A 25223-nucleotide genomic window follows, 5' to 3' on the forward strand; every position below is an offset into this window, starting at 1 on the left:
TCTGTTCACAACCTAAGAGAAACAAAGAAATGCAAAGTAAGCAGATATTTTTGTGTACACCTGTTACTTCAGGTCATTCTACTTTCCTCCTAAATGTCCACTGTGTCTCAAATCTTAGGAATCTGTCTTCATTGACCATATATGTCTCTTGCATCTTTTCAAACTTTTTTTTCCCCTGCCCACCTCTTTCATGCAGAGGTCTGCCTACTGTTAATCCACAGAAGTAGTAAAAGAGGTCTGTATAGTGCAATTTGTCCTCTTTTGCCTAGTAAGACCAACATTTTCAAAAGTGGCCTCTACCTTTGAGCACCTTAGTTTCTTCTGTGTAGCAGAGGTGGGCAAAATATGGCCCACGGGCTGGATCCAGCCCACCAGGCCAGTCTATCTGGCCCATGGGGCCCATAAAAAAAATTAGAAAATTAATATTTATCTGTCACTGGCTGCCTGTCAAAGATGACAGAAGCCAGGGGCAGTAGGGCCCAGGGGAAGCCAGTGGCAGGACTAAACAGCAAGGCCTGCCCAGCCCTGCTTCTCAAACTCCTCACCCCCACCCCCAACCAAAAGCCTCTGCCTAGGAGAGCTTCTGGTTGGGACCATGGAGCTGTTCCTGCTTCCCCACACCCCAGAGGGAAGGCACGGGGAGGCAGGGGAGGACCACGGGTAATGGCCCCAGTCCTTGGGGCCAGGTCAGACCAACTCCTGCTGAATCCTGCAGTCATGGCCATGCATGGACCACCAGTCACCAAGCTGGGAGGCTCCTGGTGCTGGAACAGCCAGTGGGTGGGCAGGGAAAAGCTGAAAGTGGTGGCAGAGTGGGAGTGAACAGGCACACGGAGTGCAGCAACAGGCGGTTGGGAACGTAAGACCCACACAGTGTCCCAGGGTCAGTGCCAGTGGGACCAGAGTGAGGCAGCAGGAGCACAGGGTCCTGTCTGGCAGGAAATCTATGGAGCTGGGCTGGCTCCCCCCTCTCCCTGCCAGTGCAGCCTAGCCTGGCTCTGTAGAGCCCTGCTAACCTGTGTTCCTGCTGCCCTGCTCTGGGCCCCACTGGCACTGACCCCAGGACACCACGTGGGCTCCATGCTTCTGCCTAGCTGTTGCTGTGCTGCACGCGCCCACTCACTCCCACTCCCCCAACCCGAGCCACCTCTTTCAGCACTTCCCTGCCCGCCAGCCAGTCCGGCAGCATGTGGCTCCCGGCTCCATCACCAGACTGCTGGAGCGCAGGACCCGTGCCAGTACCCTGGGGCCAGGAGTGGGAAGGGTGTGTGTGTGTGTGTGTGTGTGTGTGTGTGTGTTTGTGTGCATGCACATTGGTGCAATGAGGAAGGGGGAAAGAAAGAAAGACAGAGCAATGAGGGCGAGAGTATAGTAATGGAGGGAGGAACAGAGTGTGCGTGCGTGTAGCGACAGAGGGAGGGACAGAGTGTGTTGGTGTGTGCATGTGTGCTTGTGCACATTGGTACTATGAGGGAGAGGGGGAGAGAGACAGAGAGCAATGAGGGAGAGAGAGAGAGAGAGAAAGAGAGTGTAGTGATGGAGGGAGGGACAGAGTTTGTGTTCATAGGGTGAGTCCTACCCACACACACCTTTGCACCCTTACACACAAACCCCCACACCCACACCCCCTCACATACCCCAGCCACCCTCCCTGCCGCACACATCCCCCCACAAATCCCATACCTACCCACACCCCACATATCCAAACACACACCCACTATAAACCATTTGAGGGAAGCTTTGTCACCAGATTCTTAAAAAGGAGGTAGTTTAACCTGTCAATAACTTCAGTGGCACTAATATAATATCAAACCCAGGGATTTTATTGCCCAAGAATTGCAAACCAGGAACATTATTGCCCAGTAGTCCTCAACAATTCTGCTTGTATGAAATAGTGCAAAATATCGCTTTGATAAATTCGATTAAACATTATGAGTTTGACTGCTAGTGTTAGCCAAAGTTAGCAACTCTGCATGTGCTTCCTTGTTTCTTTAGATTTGGAACAGATTTTCTTAGACCCTCATATTAACCTCACTATGTTTTCTTGAGATCTGTTCCTTATTTGTGGGCTCAAGGTTCACTTTGGTCTATTAAATTATGGATATTTAAATTAATTACTGGAAAAAATTAAATTAAGCTGACTCCCTAGCTGCCAAGTATCCTGGGTCTATTGTCAGGTCCCTTTCCTTTGTAATATTTCTTAACAAACATTTAAAAAAGGCTGATTTTTTTTATTTTTTTTTTTGTAAAGGCGTGGATTGCTTATCATTTGTTCCCTTACAGATGCTTTTATATTCTGTCAAGTTTTTCCTGAAACCTCATTATCATTTTGCTAATATGCTGTCTAAAACATGGCTCTTAGCCAAGCCAGTCAGTTCTATAAAAAGTCCAAGCTGTTAGGCTTTCCTCATCCACATTGAAGGGGAGTTTAAGTCTTTGCTGCGCTATGATAGTAACAATGATTCAAGACTTTTCTTACTCAAGGCTGCTTGATTTTAATGATTCATTTATCTTGTCCTTTTTTATTTTGTATCTATTATTTCGGCCCCTGGAGGTCAAATTTAAAAATAAGTATGTCCTTGAACATGAATGACATTATGTTTCATGACCTTAAAGCAGAAGAAGGAAACTGGAGGAAACATGATGTTTTCTAATGGCTAGCCACTCCTTGATAAAATACGTATGTGAAATACAACACTGACATTCAACATTAATGAATAATGTGTCACTTCCATTATAAATATCAAATCACCCATTAGAAGGAGACGAAGGTTACATGGGTATTACTTCACCCAATACTAAAATGTGGCCCCACCTGGGATTTAAGAGTGCATGACAGCACTGTGGAATGATGCAGGGCAGGAAGGGAAGATCTCTACCCAACTGAAACCAAAAAGAGACTTTGGTAGGCTGAATGCAATAACCTGATATAGAAAATAGCACTTCGTTAACTAGCAAGCCATGGGGGTTTTATTAGCCACAAGATTTTGTTTTATGTTTTATTCAAGACGATATATTCACTATCTGGTCTAAAAAAGTCAATTAGCTGCACATTTACTACACACAAGATATTAGAAACTTTGGTTAGTTTATTGTAATTTATTATTTCTACTACATGAGCAACCGGAGACTCCAGGTGGGGTTTGAAACCCTAATGATAAGTTTATAAGTTGCATCCTAATAAACATCCCTGCCTTCTACATAAAACAATATGTGGGCTCAGTTCCAAAAGGCTGACAGTCTCTCATGGGTGGATCTAGTATGCTAAAGGCCTAGGGCTGTATTATTCAATTTAAGATTGAAGCAAAAACAAATATAAGTTAACTGGAATGAGTTAAAAACAGTCTTCAGGGCTGTGAAGTAAGAGCTTCATTACCAGGACCACCTAACAGGCAGCAAAATTGCAGAACAAAGATAGCTTGATTGGTGGAACACCAAGGCCAGAAAAAAGAGAGGGTCACTAAGACCTGTGGAAAGAAGATCTTATAAAGGATTGGGTAGATTACAGTGAGCCACAAAATCAATTGACTGTACCAGGACCTATTTGTCTACATCACGTAGTGTTGACTACTCTTCTAACCACTGGACCATCCTTCCCCTCTACTGGACAGCTGCAGACTCTAGGCTGAATACCTGTGCCTCTTCTTGACTGCCTCATGCTGGAGGTGGGAGCGTTCACCACCTCTGAAAATCAAGCCTGAAGTTGAGAAATTGGTCCCCTAAATTAAGCAGCTAAGTTGGAGAACTGGACTCCCTCAATGCCTGCATGTTGTTTATCTAGCTCTATGTAAAGCAGATGTTTGTATTTATGAGTGCATGCAGAAGCTGGTAAACAGATGAATAAAGATTATTATAATTGTGCAGCTTTTCAGCCTTTGCCTTCTTTAGAAAGGCTGAGGTTTCCTGTTAGAGCCAGCTGGGAAGTGGAATCAGTGACAGAAACAGCAAGACACAGAAGCCTTTATCACTTGAGGAAAGTGAAAATCAAAATGCTATAGAATTATTATCTCCTGGATTTGTATGTTCTGCTGGTATCCTTCTGAAAAGAAAATACTATTTTCTTCTGTGATGGCTTTGCATCCTGAAGGATCTCTGTTATTCCCTGAACCACAGCGATGAATTGTTTTTCTTTTTCTACCTCAGTATATATCAGTATGCTTCCACAGGTTGCAAGCAGGAGTGACAGGAGTCAAATTCCTCTGAGCTATTATGTAAAATTTGAGCCCTGAAGTTCATCAAGCTATGGCAGGGAAAGGATAATGCTGAAGCCATGGGAGATAAGGAAGATTAATGGGTACCAATACTTCCTAATCTTAGTACATAGTCCAGCTTCCCTCCGCAGGTTAGTCCCTAGGTATGCCTGTCATGCAGGAGGAAAGGGCAAATCCCTTGGGTTTCTCAGGATGAAAATTGATATACATTAAACTTATTCTCAGGGCAGGATGTACTAAGTTGTAGTATGGTCTTCTCTGAACTCTACCTCATTGTACAGTTGTCGGTGTTATGATTTTAACAACATCAATTTGATGATGGTTACTTTACCCCACACACTCAAGCTGCAGAGATTTCAGAGCTGACAATAGGGACTGTATTCAGGAACATCTGCTTTATAAACATAGGCCTTTCTTCTTTGAGCTAAAGAAGAATACATGCGAGTTCTGAGGAGAATGCTTGTTACCTAGAATAGTATGAAGTTTTAATAGCAGTAGGGCAAACAGGCTCTGTAGGTCAGCTCCTGAAGGGTGATCCAATCTCTTTCTCATACACCCATATTCTTGAGAAGGTCTGACAGGTCTTGATTAGTTCTGAGAACGGGAAGTAGTGCATACATACAGAACCCATTACCTTACAGTCCTTAATTACAGTAGCATGGAAAGGACAGGGACATCAGAACAGGCAATTATAGACCCCAGAATCATTTTAAAGATTCTTCCTCTTGGGAATGACCAATGAGTAGAAAATTTACAAATTCTGTTCAACCAAATGTGTGAATGGAGTAGAGATCTCATGTGATGAATAGGATAACATCCATTGCACTTGATTTCTATTTGAAGTGGAAGAATTTGCATAAAATTATTGCCCCATCCTGTATTTATGTATCAGGTTTCATTTGCCTCATTTAATGTTCATTAAAAAGGTGCTTAAAACCACCTTTTAATAAAGCTATAAAATTACTACAGTGGGCACGTTATGCACACAACCATACAGTAATGTGGAACTACGCTTGATGGGCTGCTGTTATCAGAAGGCCCAGTCTTCAGTGATCATTTCATGGATATGGTTTAAGTTATATCAAAAGTATTTTAATTAAGGAATTATAAAGTGACCCGTGTTATACAAATATTTGTACTGATATATCAGTAACCTATGAACCATTGTTTTAGCACTTGCAAAAGGCTCTTTAAAATTCATAGAACTATTTTAATATGACATAATCACAATCAGTGTTATGACATGAGATTTTTTCATTCATTCATTTTTCTCCTGGGAGCCTCATAGAGGTGGGGTTCTGTGACAACTGGTTTGAATTGTTTCATATTGGAGAAGGTTTATGCCATGTTCTTGTAGTTTCAGGTAAGTACATATTAATTTAGCTCAAAAAAGTGTCATGGAGCAGCAGTGTAGTGACGCATCCAGGCATCCGGAGCAAAGTGGAAGCAGCAACTTCTGGCTGCTGCCATGATCACAAATGCACAGCTGTCAGCAGCAGCCACTCTTTTTGCCCCTTCCCCCAAAGTCAGTGCCTGGGCCAGTTGCCCCCATCATCATCCTCACCCCGCACCCCCCACCCCTTAATTATGGCACTGCCATGGAGTCTTGTAACTTCATCATAGACCTTGTGAGATGGATGTTTTCCTTAGATCCCCAGCTTCTGAAATCACATGATTATATGAAAATCTTACTTGTGTTTAAATTAATTAATTTCCAGACTTCTGTGTTCAGAGAAAACCTTGAGGATGTGTCCCCCCCTAGAAAGTCAAAACTCAGAAAGCAACTAGAAATTCTCAAACACATATTATTATTTTTAAAGTAATTTTTTTAAGTCAGTTTCATTATTTTTAAATGCTTGAGGTTGGCCATTGTTATTTTCCTAGATGGATTTGAGTCTCTTTGGAACCAGCTCTACAGTCAACTAGTGGTGTTCCATGGCAACTAATGGAGTCATGCTAATTTAAAACTGCTGAGGATCTGACCCACAATTAATACAAAGAGTTAATGAGTAGTGCCAAAGTGAGCATTTGCCAGAGCATTTGAATTAAGAGTAATTTAGTCATATTGTTGCTGTGTTCCCTTTCCCTCTAATAATACAGTTCTTTTTTCCCCCCCAAGTTTCTTACAGTGACTCAGTGGTTGTGAGCGGGGAACTATTGTACAGTAAGGGCACCTACAAAAGGCATGCAGAGCTCTTAAAATTTCTGGGAGGACGATAGTGCTAGAAGTCCATATTAGTTTTAACACAGACTCCTAGCTCTTTGCCACAGACATCACCTAACGGGCAGGGGATACCCATGTTTTAAAGAGAGACTTAAAGGAGAACAATGTAATGCCACAGTAGATGGTGTATTGGTGTACCTGGCAGCTTGTCTCTATTCTACTAGACTGTAATTTCCAGTTCTAAGGTCCACAGTGCAAGTCTTCTAGAATTACTATAGCCTTATTAAGTGGTTTGGTAGAAGTGGACTCATTGGCGTACACTCGACTCAGCTGCTGTACTACTCCACAGCTTCAACAATGAGCCATATCTGAATTGCACTTTATCAAGGAGCCACCTTCTGAGTCATCATCTCCTGTGAAAGGGTTGTCCTAATGGCTTCAACTCCTGGAACAATCTTTGGGACATTTCTTGCAAGAGGGCAAGAGCTCTTCTCCTTTCTGAGTTGAGTTCCCAGACCCATACAATTCTGAGTTTGTCAGCATTTTATCATGGCTTCCAAAATGCCATTGGAGGAACTGAAATGTTGTAGCTATGAAGGTCCGGGTAATTTGCAAGAATCAGGGGTTTTTTGGTAATGTCTTTTATTAGGTCAACCATATAGTCGGAAAAAAAATTGGACAAGCTTTTGGGCCCAAAGTGCCCTTCTTCACCAAAAAAAACCCCTTGCTTTCTCACTGGAGCAATTCTAAGCCATAAGCCATGAGACAGAAAGCTTCTTTCTCTCACCTTTTTTACAGGGCTTAGAGCTGATAATGATTAGGCAGCTGGTGCACTTAGTCCACTGTGCATTCACTTGTCTGTCATCTAAAATTTAGATTGTAAGTTCTTTGGGGCGACTGTCTTTTTGTTATGTGTATATAGTGCCCAGAAGAGTGGTGCAGTGGCATCTGGGCATTGTTGCAGAAGAACCTATTTGCTACTTTCATACCTGCCACAATTCAGGAAGAGTTTCCCTTTGTTTCAGTCTGTAGCTCATTTTGATTAATACTAGTTTTGTACAAATGGTTTGTTATGGTCTATGTAAATAAAATAGAAACCTAGGGGGGAAAGGGACATACAGCATTCATAAGTTGACTGCAATTATATGTCACTTAAACTTCTTTCACTTACAGAGATAACTTTTCCAAATATGGATGCAAATAACAATCCATAAAGGATTTAATGGCATTGTACTGAGTCTTCTTATGGTGCAGTGGTTCCACTGTGTCTCATTTTATTGCAAATTAACTAGGTAAATGTTCAAACGAATGATAAAGTAAACCAGTGGGTACATTTCATAAGGACTAAATATTATGTAAGAAATATTCTCTCTACTCTTCTCAATACTAGATCTTGACTGAGGAACCTCACAACAGGCTTGGACAGAGAAGTAAGTAACTGACATTCTTCATTAATTTATTCTAGAGGTTAAGTGAAAGAACAAAGACATTGCTGCTTTAGAGAGAAACTTACACCAATTTTCATGTTCTACCCATGTGACTAGTAATCTAAGTGGATGATACCCAAGGAATACTGTTACAGTTATGTGTCTATCAAATAATGATCAGATGAGTCCAGGATCATTTTTGGTACCAAAAGCATGTTCCCATTCATGATCAGATGCAAGTATGTGTGGGTATGTGTGTGTGTGGATGGTACACAAAAAATAAAAGTTTTGGGCCAAATTTCCGTAGGACTTCAATAATTTGCTCCACCTGAAGATTTGTCCCAATTGTTTTTTGATAGATATGAAATGTGTACAGCTTACATAGTTTCTTGTTAGGTTATGACTGTTTATGATATAGTCCAGAAATTCTGTTGTGGTGTTCTGCTATATAGGATTTGATTTTTTTGCTTTCTACATGAGTCTAAGTTTCCTTCTTTCTCTTGCCTTTTTCAGCTGCTAAAATAGCCTTCAAAATAAGAGCTGTAATATAGTAAAAAAAAATCAGTTTATGGGATACTTTAGGAAACAAAGCAAGCAAAATGACTTTTATAACTACTAGCAATGCATGAATTGCTAAGACAAATAACAGTATCATCCCTAGGTCTAATCAAGGTTTGATTGTATCTGTATTGTCAGTGAGGCAAAGGACTGGAGGAAACAAAATAGACTATTGCTTGGGTCTAGAGTGTTCTTTTGGATAATGCAGTTTAGTAATTTCCAGAGGTTGTCAGCTGGTTGCCAAAAGTGTTACTGAGCACTTTAAAAAACAAGCTGTCTTAATTGCTAATGTTACTGGATTCTCTAATTATGGTTTCATTGTTCGGTAAAGGACTAAGTACTTTTACAGAATTCCAACCAGGGAATGTTAATAGAGCTAAGAATACATTGGTATAACAACAAATAAGCTGGTCCCAACACCATTAAAAAATAGCTGGCACAGAGCAAGACATTAACCTGGCACCCCTCTGTGCCTCTGATAACTTCTCCAGGCGGAGAACACAACCCTTCACTGATCCCCTTCATTTAGGCCTCTGAATTTCTAAATGAGTTAAATCTGCTTTTTCTCCTCCACTTCCTTTTTTGTCTCAGGACAGGATGTCAAAACCTATGGGCACAGAGGCTGCTCTGACATGCTGTCGTTACAGTGCATTGGAGCAGACTCAATTGATCGAGTCTGCTGGACTGTGGTAACTACTGCACTCCAGCAGCCTCCTGTATCTCGTGTATCAGTGTCCCTGCACTTAAAAATGGCAGCAGGGATGATCTAAAGGTCATCAAACTAATTAAAGTGGTTTGATATGCTCACAGTAGCCTAAACCATGGAGGAAATGGGCAGCTGATGCTTATTTCCATGGTCCATGCCCATTTCATGCCCATTTCTATACCAGCTGCCCATATATTGTCTGTAGTTGGCTTATGATATAGTGAACTGCAGTAATCCAGCCTGGAGGTGTGAAATGCAAGGATAATGATGGGTAGGTCCCCATCTAGGTAGGAGGGACAAAGTTTCCTTATGAGCTGAAGGTGAGAGAAAACAGTTTTAGTTTCTCATGCTACTTGGCACCCAGAGTAAGTGAGTAGTCACACAGGATGCTGAAGCTTTGTGCCACTTTGACAGATGGGGGCCATATGCCATCATGCAGGTGAAGACAACATCTTGGCTTACCTTGTGAAAAATCCCACAGGGGCAAACAGAGCAAAGCACCTGTCAGGTTTTTTTCCATTTAACAAAATATCTTTTCTTATACACACAATGCAGAAGAAAGAAAAGTTCCTGTGCAAAGCAATGCATACTCAGTGGAAAACATCTTGCTATTGTTCCTTAAAAATACATGGACCCATTTCTTCAACTCGTATAAATCAAATTATTTCCAATGTCATAAGTAGAACTATGGTGCCATACACTATCTGAGGACCTGTCTTACTGAATAGGAACACAGCACTGGAAAGGGTTTCCTGGGCCCGGTCCACTTGAAGGCCATCTTTTACTTAAGGAATCCCCAAAAATTGCCCCTCCAAACCTTCACACACAGCTAAGAGGCACAATATCAGAAGCATCAAGAACACCCTATCACATACCAGAGGCTAAAGCAGGGGAGATGAGGGCACTGCCAATGCCCTGGCACTACAGTGAAAGGGAATTTGTTGGTTAATATACGCTGAGGAGATCTTAGGAAAAAAGCCATGCTACAAAGGGAGGCAAAGACCCTCCCAGTCCATGCCAAGCTGACGTAAGGGAAAGCACATCAATAGTAGAACAGGAAGCTCAGTCTGCAATAGGACAGTGGACTTTGCAAGATACTGAGGTGCAATCTGGCCATCTTCCTCCAGGAAATACATCTTAAATAACTGCCATTTGATGCAAATTGGATTATTCCAAGGGGGAAAGGAACTCATCTAAGTACTTAGTTCAGCAAGCCCCAGGCACAAATCTCTAACATGTCCCTGAAAAGTGGTGAGGTTTATCACAGATAGGTGGTTCCAAAGTGATATAAGGGTCTTTACTGTAAGCTGACATTTGGCTTGCAAAAAATGAAGCTGAGTAATTGGTCATTCATACCATTAAATATATTGGCAGGGGGTTCCTGGACCATCAGAAAGTTTACTCCAACACATAACTGATCAGAATATTATAACTCATTGTACAAGTATACTGGTTGTCCCAGTGACCACTAATTATATGTCTCTCTGACATGAATTAAGTGTTCTTTAAAGCACAGGGATAAAAGAAGTATTTAACAGGATCATGGCATACCAAATATACAACCATATGCATAGCCACAAGTATTTATAGCTCAGAGTTCCTCCTATTTCAGTCCTGTCCTAGACCTGATACTAAGCCTACCCTATAGAATACTTTATGAGGAACAATCACAGCATTATCTGTATTTGTTGTTAAGCCTCAGATGCAGACTTAGTACCATATCCTTACTTGCTGTTATGATTACCTGTGCCAACTGGCAACTGCATAACACAATACAGTGAAATCTTCTTGAACGTTTGTTATCATCCACACAATGCAGGAGTGAAACCCATTGCTCTTTATTGGAGCAGTCCATTGTTCATATCCTGTAATATAATTGTATGCTACTTTCTCAAAATATTCACTGAATAGTTGAATATTATTCAAAATATTCACTGAATATGATTTTAAGAGCCCTGGTTTTCATATTTTCCTTTTAAATATTAGGCTGGTGTTCTACCTGCAAACAAACTAATCAAATAAACTTGCAATCAACTTCTACAATTAAAGACATGTTTTCAACCAGTTCAGAATGATGTTCTTTTAGTATAAATGATTGTCTGGCCAGCTATTGTATACAACTTAGTATTTTCAATACAATCTTCCTGTTTCTTTCTTAAAGTTATCATACAACCAGCGTTCTTTGAAGTCTTTTGAAACATATCAGCTTCACTGTTGTGACTTGAAGTCAGAAGTAGTTTCTGCTTAAAAGCTACCGACCAATAGAAACAAAATGTTCTGTTATTAACTTTTGAATAAGGAAGCCATTAAAAGTGATCAAGCAGAGCGAGCAGGGGAAAAAAGCACCTTGCTTTCCAAAATTTGGAAAAAGGAAAGACATCTTACGATTGATGAAGTGGTTCATACAATCAGGCAAATGATATTTTGTTCCTGTTGCAGGCCATGTCAGAGACATTGCTACAACCAAGGGAAGTTGATCAATTTGTTTTGGAACATAATTTCCTCCTTTTAATCACCTATGCCTTAAGCACCTTGGGGTTTGTGCTTAGCCTCACTTATTACTCAGTAAGAATTACATAAGTGCATAATTTAAAACTACACATATCATTCTGCCAAACTAAAATATTTAGATGTACTTTTGGTTAACTGCAGACAAACCACTCACCATAACTTGCTCTCGAATGTCTCTAAAAGGAGAGAAACAGCCTACACCTGATCTGATGATGATACCGCACAACAGTTGTTTTTATGTCTTGACTCTGTAACCCCTCTGAGTTCCCCTCGGACCTCGAAGCTCTGACAATAACATGGCACCTAGAAGCCCGATGGTCACCAAGGCAGAATAGGGACTGGAGTCAAAGGCTGCAAAAGAAGGTCAAAGAATCATGGGCTCCCCAATGTTCTCATCACACCATGGAAAGAGCACAAAGAAATCATACTGGAGTGACTATGGGGAAGAAAAATGAAGGAACCAGTCAAGAGACTCCAGATATGTCGTGGAAACACACACAGAGTACTTTTGGGTCAGGACAGCAGAAGCTTTTATTTAAAAGAAACTACAGCTGTAGGGGGAGTTCCAAAGTGACATGGATTTCCCAAGCACTTGGAAGGGGTCCCCCCCCAAGAGCAAAATCAGGAGGCTTATATACTTTTTAACAGTCGCTTATAACTCACGTGATCATATAGTGAAATTAGCATGAAAAGCGGCTATAATATTATTTCATTATTTCTTTGTTGTAATCAGGATGGGAACTTAGGGGGGAGGCGAGGTTAGTTTACAAACCTCCTTCTTGCACCTGGAAATCTACTTTGTATATATTTTTTTGCTATCTTCAAGGCCACGGTGAGCGAAGCAGTTGCAGAAGAGTTATAAAGAACAAACACTTGCCCTTATCTGTTCTACTGTACAGAGCCAGCAATTCTACACAAAGTGGTTATGTCATCTTATAACTAAAATAATCAAAGTTTAAGGCATATATTTTTTCTGATTCCACAGCCCCCCCCCCCCCTTTGAGACTATTTAGTCTCACTTTAGCCTTAAATTTTTATTTTCATGAGCCCCTCTATTTCATCATGCAGCCTTATATGTTTTTTTTTAATCTGCTCACACTTTTGTAACACCATTATTCTAGACTCTGCTGTGGGTTTTTTTGCCTTACTAAAGCTTTTCTTGCTGGCTTTTACACAGCAGAGGATCAGTTGCACTAAGACATAGAACATTATCAGAACTATCAAGACAAACAATATTCCATACAGGATTTTTTTGCCAAGGGCCCCAAAATCTGGGAGCCAGGAGGTTAGCCAAGACCACATTTCTTTTAGACCCCTGTCAGTATTTTCTGAGGCCACTTGATGTAAGACCCTTAACTGATTTCGGATTTTGCGAATGTCAGTTTTGATTCGCATGTCCTGATTGACATAGACACAACAGGTGGAGTTTATTAAGGCACATACTCCTCCCTGGGATACCAATAGGTAATCTAGGGCTATGCGGTGTTGTATAGTTACTTGTGAGATCTGGGAGATCTCTTTTTGTAGAGCCTGAATTGTATCCGCAGTGGCATTTCCCATAGCTTTTATTGTGGCTGAAATGTTAATTATGGCTAGTTCTAATTCTCTTATTCCAAGCCACGGTATGAAGGTTCTCACAAATCGATGGAACCCTGTGTTTCTGGTAGCTAAGGGGTTAACCGCCCTTTTCATGTGATGGTTGAAATTTTTTATTTGTTCCAGATATATTGCACTATGCATTTTGAAACCAGGGATAACACGTCCAAGAGTGCATGCCCCCACCCAATTCCAGGGCAAGATTTTATGAGTCCTGTTTTCGCAGAGCCAGTAAAGGCCTGGGGCAGAAAGGGTACTCAAATCTCGACAGTTGTTGTGCCCTGTCCGGCACTTTTGATTGATATGTATCGTATAGGACGGACCACGTTCAGCTGCTATCCTGTTGGACCGAGATATATTATAAGAAGTAAAATTGGAGTCAATGTAAAATTTCGATCTGTTTGCAATGAGAGCAACATGAGGTTCTTTAGAAAAGTTGTAGACCATGAATCCTGTACAATTGAGAGAGGGTACGTTATCCAACAGGATTCTACTGGTGCTACTAGGGCTATAATCTAGAGTAGTTAGGCAATGAGGGTAGTGTCCTACAGGTGTGGCTTTATTATAAGCTCCGGTGTTGTTGGATCTGTAACAGAAAGGCGCCTCTACTCTTGGGGAGATTATCCAGTTAGCAGGGGCGGCCCTCTATTTTTTAGGAGCGGACCGATGGGCAGCTAACGAGTAGAGTCTAACGAAGCCGCCGTTTATTGTTTTTCATTGCTGGAGGGATATTGGTACTCTGATCATTGGGATTCCTTGGTGTAGGTGTGCTGGGCTGTGAGAGCATATCCAGCAGTCACTTTTATTTCCAGCTTGAGCCACCGTATGGGAGATCTGTAAATATAAATTTTTCTCCCACCCCCCTTGGGTGATACTGAGATACCCAAGTGTGATATATAAGGATATCAGTGCCATTTTTAGATACAGGAGGGACAAAGAATCTTAACAACAAACATAACCAGCACCAGTAAGAAAAAGATCACTACCAGCCAAACCCAGGATGGCAGCCAAAGTCTTTCTTCGTCCTCTGGGCTCAAGTTATCTAAAGGACTGATAATGTCGGCTCTTGGTCTTGATCGAGGTGGTGATCTTCCGAATGGGAGCATTCACTTTCTTCGAGGCCGAAGATGATATCTTCGTTCTTCAGCTGATGAATCCGGCTGGGCTGAGGTGTTGGGTGCAGGGGAGAGGTTACTAGCACTTGCACCCTGATGCTCCTCACTTGCCTGAGTGAGGTCCTGAGGGTCTTTGTCCTTGGCCTCAGGGAAAGATCCCAACCTTGCTTGGAATACAGCTGCTTCGGGGTCCAATGGAGGTGATACCTTCTTGCAGTGCGAGGCGTGAGTGCACGTTTGGTGACCTTGGCAACGAACAGCAGAATTAGTGGTTAGAAGTACCTGGAAAGGTCCTTTCCATCTGGGTTGAAGTGCGTTTTTCCGTTGATAGACCTTTACGTAGATCCAATCCCCTGGTTCAAGGTTGTGACAGGGAACATCCGGTGGTTGAGGTAAGGCTTCTTGGACCTGTGAATGAACAGACCTGGCATACTTCATTAATGTCTTGCAATAATTTAGTACAGTTTCATCAGTTAATTGTAGGTCTGTTTGGTGAGGGGCAACAGGTGGTGTAGCTGGCATCCTCATGGGTCGTGCCATGAGTATTTTATAAGGGGTTAGGCCATGTTTTCTGTTAACAGTGTTTTTAATGTGCATAAGAGCAATGGGCAGTGCATCAGGCCATTTGAGGCCTGTTTCAGCACAAATCTTCGAAATGCACGTTTTTAAATCAGAGTTTTTACGTTTTATAGCACCACTTGATTGTGGATGATAACTACAGTGTAGGTGTTGCTGTATGTTGAGTGCTTGGCAGATGTTTTTTACTATCTGTCCTGTGAAATGGGTGCCACGGTCACTATCTATTGTGAGGGGCAATCCAAATCTAGGGATGAATTCTTTGAGCAATTTTTTTGCTATAGTGATGGAATCAGCATGTATGCATGGGTAGGCTTTTACCCATCCAGAGAACACATCAATAATAACAAGAATGTATTCATAAGAACAGCACTTAGGTAGCTGCACAAAATCAATTTGCAGATATATAAATGGTCCCCATGGAGGGGGATGGGCTGCAGGTGTCGTTTTTACCCGTTGCCCAATGTCGTGAGCTAAGCAGATGGGACAGGAGCTACAGTACTGTTGTGTCATGGAAGGAAAATTTGGGGCAAACCAGTTTTTTTGTACTGTAGCAATCATTCCTCCTTTGCTCGTATGGGCCACAGAGTGGGTTAAACGAGCAAGATGTGGCAAAAGCTCTCTAGGCGCCACCAGGCGGCCATCCGGGGAGCGCCAGAGAGAGTCGGGGTGCAGTGAACATCCTGCACGCAGCCAGTCATTTATTTCCTTTTTTGGGGCCTGATTTTGAAGAAGGGCCAGACTTGAAAGGCTAGCCAAAGGAGTCTGGTCTGCTGAAAAACAAACAAAAACAGAGTTAGGAGCCTGTGGGCCAGAAAGGGCCGCATTTCTGGCAGAACGGTCTGCCAGATCATTTTCTCGTGTGACATCATCAAAGGGTTTCTCATGAGCTTTACATTTAACAATAGCAATAGCAAGAGACAATTGAACAGCTTCTAAGAGTGCTTTTACATAACAACCATGACTGATTTGGGTCCCTGATGAAGTGAGGAACCCTCTTTGTTTTCAGATTTGTCCAAAATCATGAACAACACCAAAAGCATACTTAGAGTCAGTATAAATGGTTGTGGTTTGATTTTTTTGTAAGAATGCAAGCACGTGTTAAAGCAATGAGTTCAGCAACTTGAGCAGAACGAGCTTGGGGTAAAGAATAGGCTTCCAAAACAGCATACTGAGTGCATACTGCATATCCCGCAACTAATTTGTCTGCATCATTTTTAAGACAGGAACCATCAACAAACAAAACAAGGTCAAAGTTTGGGATAGGAATGTCCTTGAGGTCAGTTCGAGGGGTTAACAATTGAGTTGTGATAGACAGGCAATCATGAGGCTCACCATCAAAGGCAATAGGCAGAAGTGACGCAGGATTCAGAATTGAACAGCAATTTAAGGTTACATTTGCAGCTGACAGTAGAAGTTTCTCATATTTAGTAAGATGGGAATTGGAAATGTGCTGAGTTTTGCCCTTGAGCAGAAGGGCCATCACAGCATGTGGAACTGCAACGGTTAAAGAGTGTCCCAAAACTAGAGAATCTGCCTTTTCAACCAGCAAGGCAGCAGCTGCAACTGAACGGAGGCAAGGAGGAAGTCCTGCAGCTACGGGATCAAGGGCAGAGCTGTAATATGCAATTGGGCGATACTTTTCACCATGCAACTGAGTGAGTACTCCTAAAGCAATTCCTTCCCGTTCATGACAAAACAAGGTAAAGGGTTTTTTATAATTAGGAAGTCCAAGAGCGGGAGCAAGAGTGAGGGCTTGCTTAAGGGCCACAAATGCTTGTTCGGCTTCAGGAGTCCAAGGGAGGGGTTCCGGGGTGGTATCATGAGTGAATGCTTGCAAGGGTTTTGCAAAAGCAGCATAACCCAGGATCCACTGTCTATAATAACCCGTTGTACCTAAGAATCCCCTCATCTATTTTCTAGTCATAGGTTTGGGAATGTTGAGGATAGCTTTAACTCTACTAGGGGAAAGGTGTCGTTCTCCTGCTGAGATATCATGTCCTAAATAATGTACCTTAGACTTGCAGAGCTGCAATTTAGATTTTGAGGCCTTGTGGCCTTTCTGAGCTAAAGCTGTGAGGAGTGTCAAAGTATCTTGCTTACAGGCCTCCAAAGTGGGTGAGGCTAACAATAGATCATCAACGTATTGAACAAGGGTGGACCCCCCCTTGAACGTGATAGGATCCAAATCTTTTTTTAGGATCTGGGAAAACAGGGTTGGGGACTCTGTATATCCCTGAGGGAGTCTTGTCCAGGTATATTAAAATCCCTGATAAGTAAATGCAAACAGATACTGGCTATCCTTATGAACGGGGATAGAGAAAAAAGCAGAACAAAGATCCACTACTGTGAAATATATAGCATCTGAAGGGATACAGGAAAGAATAGTGGCAGGGTTAGGGACCACGGGGAAAGCGGGTAAAACAGCGGCATTTATAGCTCGAAGATCTTGCACAAAGCGATACGTATCTTTACCAGGTTTTTTGACAGGTAGGATAGGTGTGTTGCAAGGGGAGTGTATTGGGACAATAATCCCTTGCTCAAGGAGTGAGGAAACGACAGGCTTGATCCCTTCCTCAGCTTCCTTTGAGATGGGGTACTGTGGGACACGAGGAAGTGGCTTGGCAGGGTTCAGGATGATACGCACTGGTTCAGCACTCAGCATGTGCCTCACTTCATTCGCATGGGTGGACCACAGCTGTGGAGGTACTCGTGCCAACAGTTCTTCTTGCAAGTAGGAAGTGTTAGGATCAGAGTACTCCTGGGTTAGCAAAGCCACAAGCTCGGTTTCCCTCTGTTCCGGTACCTCAAGGTAAACACCATCTGGGCTACAATAAATCATGCATCCCAGTTTATACAGCAAATCCTTACCAAGAAGGTTGACAGGTGCACAGGGGCTAAGAAGAAAGGCATGATTTTTAGACAAAGGGCCAATAGAGATGGAGACAGGTTTAGAGATGGGATGTGGGATAGGTTGTCCGCCTATACCGACAGCATTTACAGTTTCAGGAGAATAAGGTAGAAAAGGAAACTCAGCAGCCTTTAGCGTGGAGCGGGACGCTCCGGTGTCGACAAGACAGGAGACAGGTTTACCAGAAATAAAGCATTTAACAAACGGACCAGATTGGTCAGTAGCAAGCAAAGGAGCAATGATGTCACTGTCCCTCAGGCTGTCCTATTTAACACTGGGAAAATTGACAGGAAGTAGAGGTGGGGGCTGGGGTCTGGGTCCTTGGCCGGGGCGGTTGGGGCATTCTGATTTCCAATGTCCTTCTTGCTTGCAATAATGACATTGGTTCCCATAGCCTGGGTTTTGTGGGCTCAAGGATCTATCTCTTTCCCTGAATCTACCCAGGCCTCCCCTTCCCCGTTCTCGTCCCCTTCCCCTACCTGGACCCTGCAACTGAGAAATCTGTAAGGCCATTAACTTAAACTCGGCACTGTCTTTAGACCGTTCCAATTTGTTATGAAAATGGTTAGCCGCAGCAAGGACTTCGGTCAAATCTTTAGTTTTCCAGCCAATAATTACTGTTTGAATTTTCTCAGCAATTTTAGGGTTAAGTTCCTGGACGAATGCTGCCACTATTGCTTGTTTAGCATTTCCGACTGGGTTATCCATTCCTGAGTATCGTTTAAATGCCTGTTTGAGGCGTTCTAAATAGTCACTGGGGTGTTCATTTTTGTTTTGTTTACAGGTATTTATTTTGGTCCAGTCTGCCTTTTTTGGACAAATTGTGAGAACTGCCTGAACCAAAGCATTTTTCTTGTCAATAAAGTCTTGGCCAATCCCTGGGTTTTGATCTGACCAAGTACAGGCAGCATACAGACGTAGCATAGTTTCCTTGGGCAAAATGGATCGCATGAGCTGATTAATGTCAGCCCATGTTAGATTATAACAATTTATAACAGTCTGCAATTCTTCCTGAAATTTTTCTGGGTCTTCCCTGATTTTTGGGAACTTTTGAGTTAAATTGTAGAGATCACCTGGAGTCCAGGGTGCATGCACAGTTACTATATTTTGTCCATCGGTGCCAATGCCTGGCATTTGTCTTAGGGGGTAAACTTGTGCAATTTGGGATCTCAGATTGATGGGAGATCTTTCCATGCCTATTCCCATTCTTCTAAATACACCTGTGGTGGGTTGTGACCCAGGAGTAAATTGCCACACTGGTGATGATTGAGTGGCAGATATGGTGGATGAGTCCGGACTATTAAGCTCCGTGGATGGATTTACTGAAGGAGCTTCAGCTAATGGGTCACTAGCCTGGGCTGCAGCCTGATGTTGAACCGGTTGTTGCTGATGTGGGAGTCCCAGGAGAGCAGGGTTCGAACAAAGGTTAAGGATATCCTCTGCTGGCTCCGGTGGTGGGGGTGCCCCAGGCAATGCTGGATACATCGGAGCAGTGGCCAGCGTGTAATTTGGGGGAGCAGCCAATTTCTCCCGAACAGCTTTTAACTGCTGTTTTAATTTTTCTTGAGAGTCTTTTAGGCTCCTAGTTTGAGATTCTGTCCGCCTTTCGGACATTTCATCATACCAATAAAAGAACGCGTCCCATTGGTTTTGTGGTGTTTTGGATCCACGGGACTCTAACGCCCCTCTCAAGTGCACTATTTTATCCTGATCAAATGTTCCTTCCTGTGGAAAATGTTTCACAGGATCATCCCTAGTATACCAGTTCCACTTATCCAGGTACTTGCAAGTCTCGGGAGAATAGTGTGTGTACATAAAGTACGCCGGAGTCCCCTTAGGGGGGACAGGAACCTGTTTAGACTGACTTGTTCCCATTTTCAGTCACACAGGGAGACTTAGGAGAGGCTTATTTAGGATGTCCGGGCCGCTCAGTGCCTTGCCCCGCAGTTTTTCACTGCCCAGACAAAAGGCTTCTGACCCGACACCGGCTTATAAAATGGAAATGTGGAGGGAAACACTAGAGGGATCCTTTCACTCCTGCTTTCGGCAGAAGCTACTGGGACAAGGGGTTTGGAAAAGACAAAATCACTCAGACGCCCTGTCCACTGGGTCACGAGGTTCCAGTTGGGTCCCCTTGATTTCAAAACTGCCCTGTCAGGCAGAATTGGGGCGGCTGAACCCAACCGTAGTCTCAGTCCTGGTCAGTGGCTCATATTTCTAAATACACACACACATTCATTCAATAAGCCCTGTCCACTGAGTCACGAGGTTCCATTTGGGCCCCCTTGCTTTCAAAACTGCCCTGTCACGCAGAATTGGGGCTGCTGAGCCCAACCGTAGTCTCAGTCCTGATCAGTGGCTCATATTTCTAAATACACACACATGCACATTTATTCAGTCAGCCAGACCTCCTACCCCACACCGCCTTAGTTAATTAACTACAAGCCCGATGTGCTGTTGGATGAAGGTGCTTCAAACAGTTTCTCCCTAAAACATACGTTACCAGACACAAAATGGGATCCTTTAGCCGGCAGTAAGGTTCAGACTGACCTGTTTTAACAAGGTTCAGATCCAGTTACCACGGCCAAGTTGGGAGCCTACAGGCAGTCCTCCTCTGAAACCCCAATAGAGATTTTGAATTAGGTCTCTTACCTCTCAAGTTTGGCGCCTCAGGGTTCGGGGGGGGGGCAGCCTGCGGTCCTCCTTCCTCATCCTGTGTTCTGGATCCGAGTCACGGCACCAGGAATTGTCGTGGAAACACACACAGAGTACTTTTGGGTCAGGTCAGCAGAAGCTTTTATTCAAAAGAAACTACAACTGTAGGGGGAGTTCCAAAGTGACATGGATTTCCCAAGCACTTGGAAGGGGTCCCCCCCCAAGAGCAAAATCAGGAGGCTTATATACTTTTTAACAGTCGCTTACAACTCACGTGATCATATAGTGAAATTAGCATGAAAAGCGACTATAATATTACTTCATTATTTCTTTGTTGTAATCAGGATGGGAACTTATGGGGGAGGCGAGGTTAGTTTACAAACCTCCTTCTTTCACCTGGAAATCTACTTTGTATATACTTTTTTGCTACCTTCAAGGCTGCGGTGAGTGAAGCAGTTGCAGAAGAGTTACAAAGAACAAACACTTGCCCTTATCTGTTCTACTGTACAGAGCCAGCAATTCTACACAAAGTGGTTATGTCATCTTATAACTAAAATAATCAAAGTTTAAGGCATATATTTTTTCTGATTCCACAGCCATCATCCCCTGAAGAGTGGCAACTGGATGGAGCAACCCAGGAGGTGTCTCCTTAGAGGGGGGAGTCAGAAGTCCTTGTGCACAGAAGACTGTGAAAGAATAAGAAAACAGCCCAAAAAGGGAGCACAGGATTGCTCTTCAAAATAAAGTAAAGTAAGATAAAATAAAGTAAAATACTGATTCTACTTGATGATTGGAACTTTTCTAACTGAACAGTGTCATCAGAAAATGACAATTTCATGAACATGGCTTGGGTTTGACGCACATGTTCAATTGTACATAGGGTCCAAGTAGAACCTGATGGGTTTTTGATAGGCTTCTGGGCAGCCGAGGCTTCTAAGTCTGTGGTAGCCCTGCCACATCAGACCTTTCTTGTTCTGTTCGTTAGTGTAATGGTAACTTTCAGCAGATGCTATGTTGGTTTTTTTTAACTATATCCCCATTCCCCCCAAACAATGAAATTTGCCTGTGTCTGTGGGGTAACACACTCAAAGTAATAGGTGCCTGGTCCAAAGTGTCGGAGGAAGGACTGCAGGGGTCTTGTATCTGACCTTAGATGAGGGAAGGTAATTTTAACTGCCATGATAGACATGGAGACTAAGAACAGAAAATGGTATTTCTCTGAAAATGTCTCCTAGGCAAAGACCTACCTTTCACCATACTGCACAACACCTCATTTTTATTCAGAGACTCAGGCTGAAATCCAGGCCCTATGGAAGTCAGTGCCAGTTTGACCATTTTGTTGATTGGAAGTAAGGATTTTCCCTTTGAATCTATTCTTCTATACATAAAGCAGCCTTTAAGGCTAGGGACACACATTACACATAAACCAGTTCAAGTGATCAAAACTGATTTAAACCTGTAACCGAACGTATGTTCAGTGCACATACACTGGTATGAAAATGGCTGAAACCAGTTTAAGATAAATCTGGTTGAATGTAGTATCAGACTCAACTGATTTGGCTCAAACCTGTTTATGCAATGTCTTTCCCAGAACACTTGCTGGCTTAAATTATATCAGACTCCCCCAGCATCCCAGCATGCTCTGCCTGGGCAGGGCTCTCTGCTCCACAGCAGGGCTGGCTCCTCCCTTTGGCTCCCTGGCTGCATCTTGGCACAGACTGTAGGCGCCCGCCTGGCTTCTGTTCCCCTCCCTCCCCCACCCCCACTCTCTGCTAAGCAGGCATTCCCCATCCCTCACAGACATATCAGCATTAGCCAGCAGACCACATGCTGGCTACCTCCGAGCTGTGGCACAGGGGACAAAGGCAGAATCAACTGATAGCTGGCAATGTCCCTCTGTTTTCTTAAAGGAGTGATAAACACTGAGTCAGGGAAGATAAACATTCCCTGCTGGGCTGGGGTGAACCCCTCCCTAATCAGAGCATCCTGCTGGGGCCTGGCCATGCACCCTCAGCTCAGCACTGTACAAGAGAAAGGAAAGCTGCTCTAGCACCCCCACCCCCAGCTTCTAGTCTGAGCCACTGCAGGCATGTGCCTGCATTTCTGGGATGTCTGTATGGTTACAAAACTGGTTTAGCCTAGCCAGGTTAGACTAACCTGCAAAGACTGAATCAGTTCAGTCTCAGGCTTTTTAATGTCTGTCCCAAGCCTGAGAGTTCCTGAAAGGTGGTTTGGGTAGAAAACTATCTGCTACATCTCCAGCAAGTTCAAACGTGGAGGAACAAATAAGTTTGGCCTCTAAGGCAGGAATTATAAGGTTTTTCTCAACGTTGCTATTACTACATCTGGTAGACTAGATCAGTTAACTATTTGAGGAATACCAGGGCCTCCTTCAGTTGCTAACTTCAGAATGTTTCATAGTTTTCAAAGTAATCTCTCAGACAGCCTTTTATCACACATACAAAGATGCTTATTAAACTAATCCCATCTTCCTTTATGGAGTGGATTGCATTTGTATGTCTGGCTGGATTTCTCTTTTCCTTTAGTATTCTCCATTGGGATCCACTGTACTCAGCCTTGGTGAAGCTGCAGCTGGAGTACTGTATCCATGTACATATAAAACAGAAACCTGACTTCAGTGATGTATGACTTGTTCATAAATACAGCTCTGCTCAGTGTCATGTTCCAAATGTTCTTACTTACTAAAAAGCTCCATTTCCAAATAAGTATGCAAAAACATGCTGAAAAGCTCATTTAAGAGATGATAAATTTGCTCTTGTAGAGGCCAGTGTCCCGCTGTGCTTCATTTTATTGCAGATTAATTATGGAAATACTTCGGATGACACAGTTAACCAATGGGAAAATTTTGATAAAGGCTACTAATCCAGATAAAAATTAAGTGTTAATGGTCATGTTGCACAAGCAATAATCCTGTTCCAAGGTGGCTAAATTATAAGGCAGGTTAAAGTTTGATGGTGTACCCTAATAAGGAAAATGGCCCCAGTTGCCTTATCACTGGGCAGTGTTCACATGCAGCCAGCTTTTTTAAAAAGAAAATAAGATTTGGGGGTATTTTACCTTTCTGGTGCATGTAGTTTTCTGAAATGTGCCTTATAGAGAGCACTGGACAGTGAAGTTCTTTCTGTAGGAACTGTCATGGTCTAATGATTAGAGCAGGGAATGAAGAGTCATATCTGCTGTTTCCTTGTCTCTGTAATCAGCACCCTGTGATTTTGGACAAGTTACTTAGGGTCATCCCCCTCTACCCCCACATACGGGTAAAGCTACTAGGGGATCTAATATGCGATACACATAATCCTGCCATGCCACATGTGAATCTCCTAGGGAGACTGCAGCAGCTCCACTGGAATCTTTCAATCCTGGGGGTGCATGGTGTACCCCTGCAGCTGGGAGATCACAGCTGCTGTGGTCTCTGAGCCACGGGGGGTGACCCACGCAACCCTGGTCACAGCAGTGCCCCTCAGTTCAGGACTCCCCTTAGCTGTGGGACTCCCAGCCCTGGCTGCGTCTGGTGCATCCCTGCAGCTGGGAGTCTGGTCAGCTGATGGGGCTCCCAGCCACAGGGGCAGACTCTGCTATGCGTGCATATTAAATCTGAATACCAACCAGCTGTAAGGTTAGTACACATTTTCAAGGTCTAACTTTATAGCTGGTCGGGACTTTTTATGGTATGATAGGTACTTTGCATGTATAACTGGTCTCAGTTCATTGCACAATTAACCAGTAAATTGTATAATAACTGTAACATGTGAAGTGCAGTGAAGGAGAGGGCACAAGGAGCTGTCGCCTTATTCCATATCCTGGCAGTATTGCAGTTTTTGCCCTCAGAAGAATGTGGGGGTGCTCCATCCTTACTACACTGAAAAACCCCATAAAAGAGAAAGGAAGAGTCTGGGCCTGTTGACTGGCTGTGCAGCAGGAAGGTGCATTGGTAAATGATGTATTAGGGTGTACACTACCTCCTTGTGCCCATGAGCCCCTGGAACTAACTCTCATACTGCTCCTTCCAGGCTAGCAGCTGTAGCTCACTTGAGCTGTAGAAGCTGAAGATGTAGTTTTGAGTTGCACCATGCTCTCTCGGCAGGCAAGTCAATAATCACTCTTTACACATCCCATTGTATTGCATTGCGTCACTTTACACCAAGTCACATCATGTGTTCCTTAGAAGGAGCCAGCGTGGGTCGTTGTCCCAGACAAGATACTAGACTAGATGGACTGATGCCTCTATGGCAATTTCCATGTTCCTAATCAAACTCAAGTTTTTAAACAGACACATGCTTAAGTACACATGCACTTCTTTGTGAACCAAGCTGCCACTTGTATACCAGATTGGAGGAGTTTGCATGGCTTAGTTGAACTTGCACAAAGTGCATATAAGTAAAAACGGAGGGCCAGCTAGGAGGGGACTCTTGCTACAGTTTACATTAGGCTTCCATTATATAAAAAGCCGAGATAAACTAGGCAGTGAGGACAGAACCTAGGCTCCCCTCTCCTAAAGGAGTGCCCTCATTGCTAGGCTGTAGAGCCATGGTCTCTCTTCTTTGTTTGTGTTCTGGCCCATGAACCAGTTTCTTGTCTTCACTAGGATATGTGAAGCCTATTCTATAACCTGGTAGATAGGGCATTCTCCTGAGAGGTAAGAGATGTGTTTGAATCTCCTCAGGCTGACAGCCTATTGTGAGTCTCCCATTCCAGGTAGATACTTAAACCAGTAGGCTAAGATACAGACAATGGGCATCCCTTTTACTCAGGTAACCATGGGCACTTTGTAC

The 25223-nt window shown here is 43.2% G+C and overlaps 1 protein-coding gene and 1 long non-coding RNA gene across 10 annotated transcripts in view; one reads left to right on the forward strand and one right to left on the reverse strand.

Moving 5' to 3' along the window:
- The window catches only part of LOC132247724 (uncharacterized), an 86964-nt gene extending 64813 nt beyond the window's left edge, over positions 1-22151 (forward strand). The window contains exons 2-3 of the long non-coding RNA XR_009459071.1: positions 7766-7805; positions 21027-22151. This is a non-coding gene — a long non-coding RNA (uncharacterized LOC132247724). The remainder of the gene's footprint in view (positions 1-7765; positions 7806-21026) is intronic.
- The window catches only part of LOC109280385 (endogenous retroviral envelope protein HEMO-like), a 107236-nt gene continuing 94103 nt past the window's right edge, over positions 12091-25223 (reverse strand). For 4 of the 9 annotated variants that reach the window (XM_059720671.1, XM_059720670.1, XM_059720672.1 and 1 more), the window contains 2 exons: positions 20428-20569; positions 12091-14696 (listed from right to left, as the gene is read on the reverse strand). In XM_059720671.1, the coding sequence (XP_059576654.1) occupies positions 12604-13620 (1017 nt within the window). In that variant the 5' untranslated portion in view covers positions 13621-14696; positions 20428-20569 and the 3' untranslated portion in view covers positions 12091-12603. Of the gene's footprint in view, positions 14713-20427; positions 20570-25223 lie in introns of all 9 variants that reach the window. The other 5 variants (XM_059720676.1, XM_059720675.1, XM_059720674.1 and 2 more) reach the window with 3 other exon arrangements.

Source organism: Alligator mississippiensis, chromosome 1, assembly GCF_030867095.1.
Source record: "Alligator mississippiensis isolate rAllMis1 chromosome 1, rAllMis1, whole genome shotgun sequence".
Classification (NCBI taxonomy): Eukaryota; Metazoa; Chordata; order Crocodylia; family Alligatoridae; genus Alligator; species Alligator mississippiensis.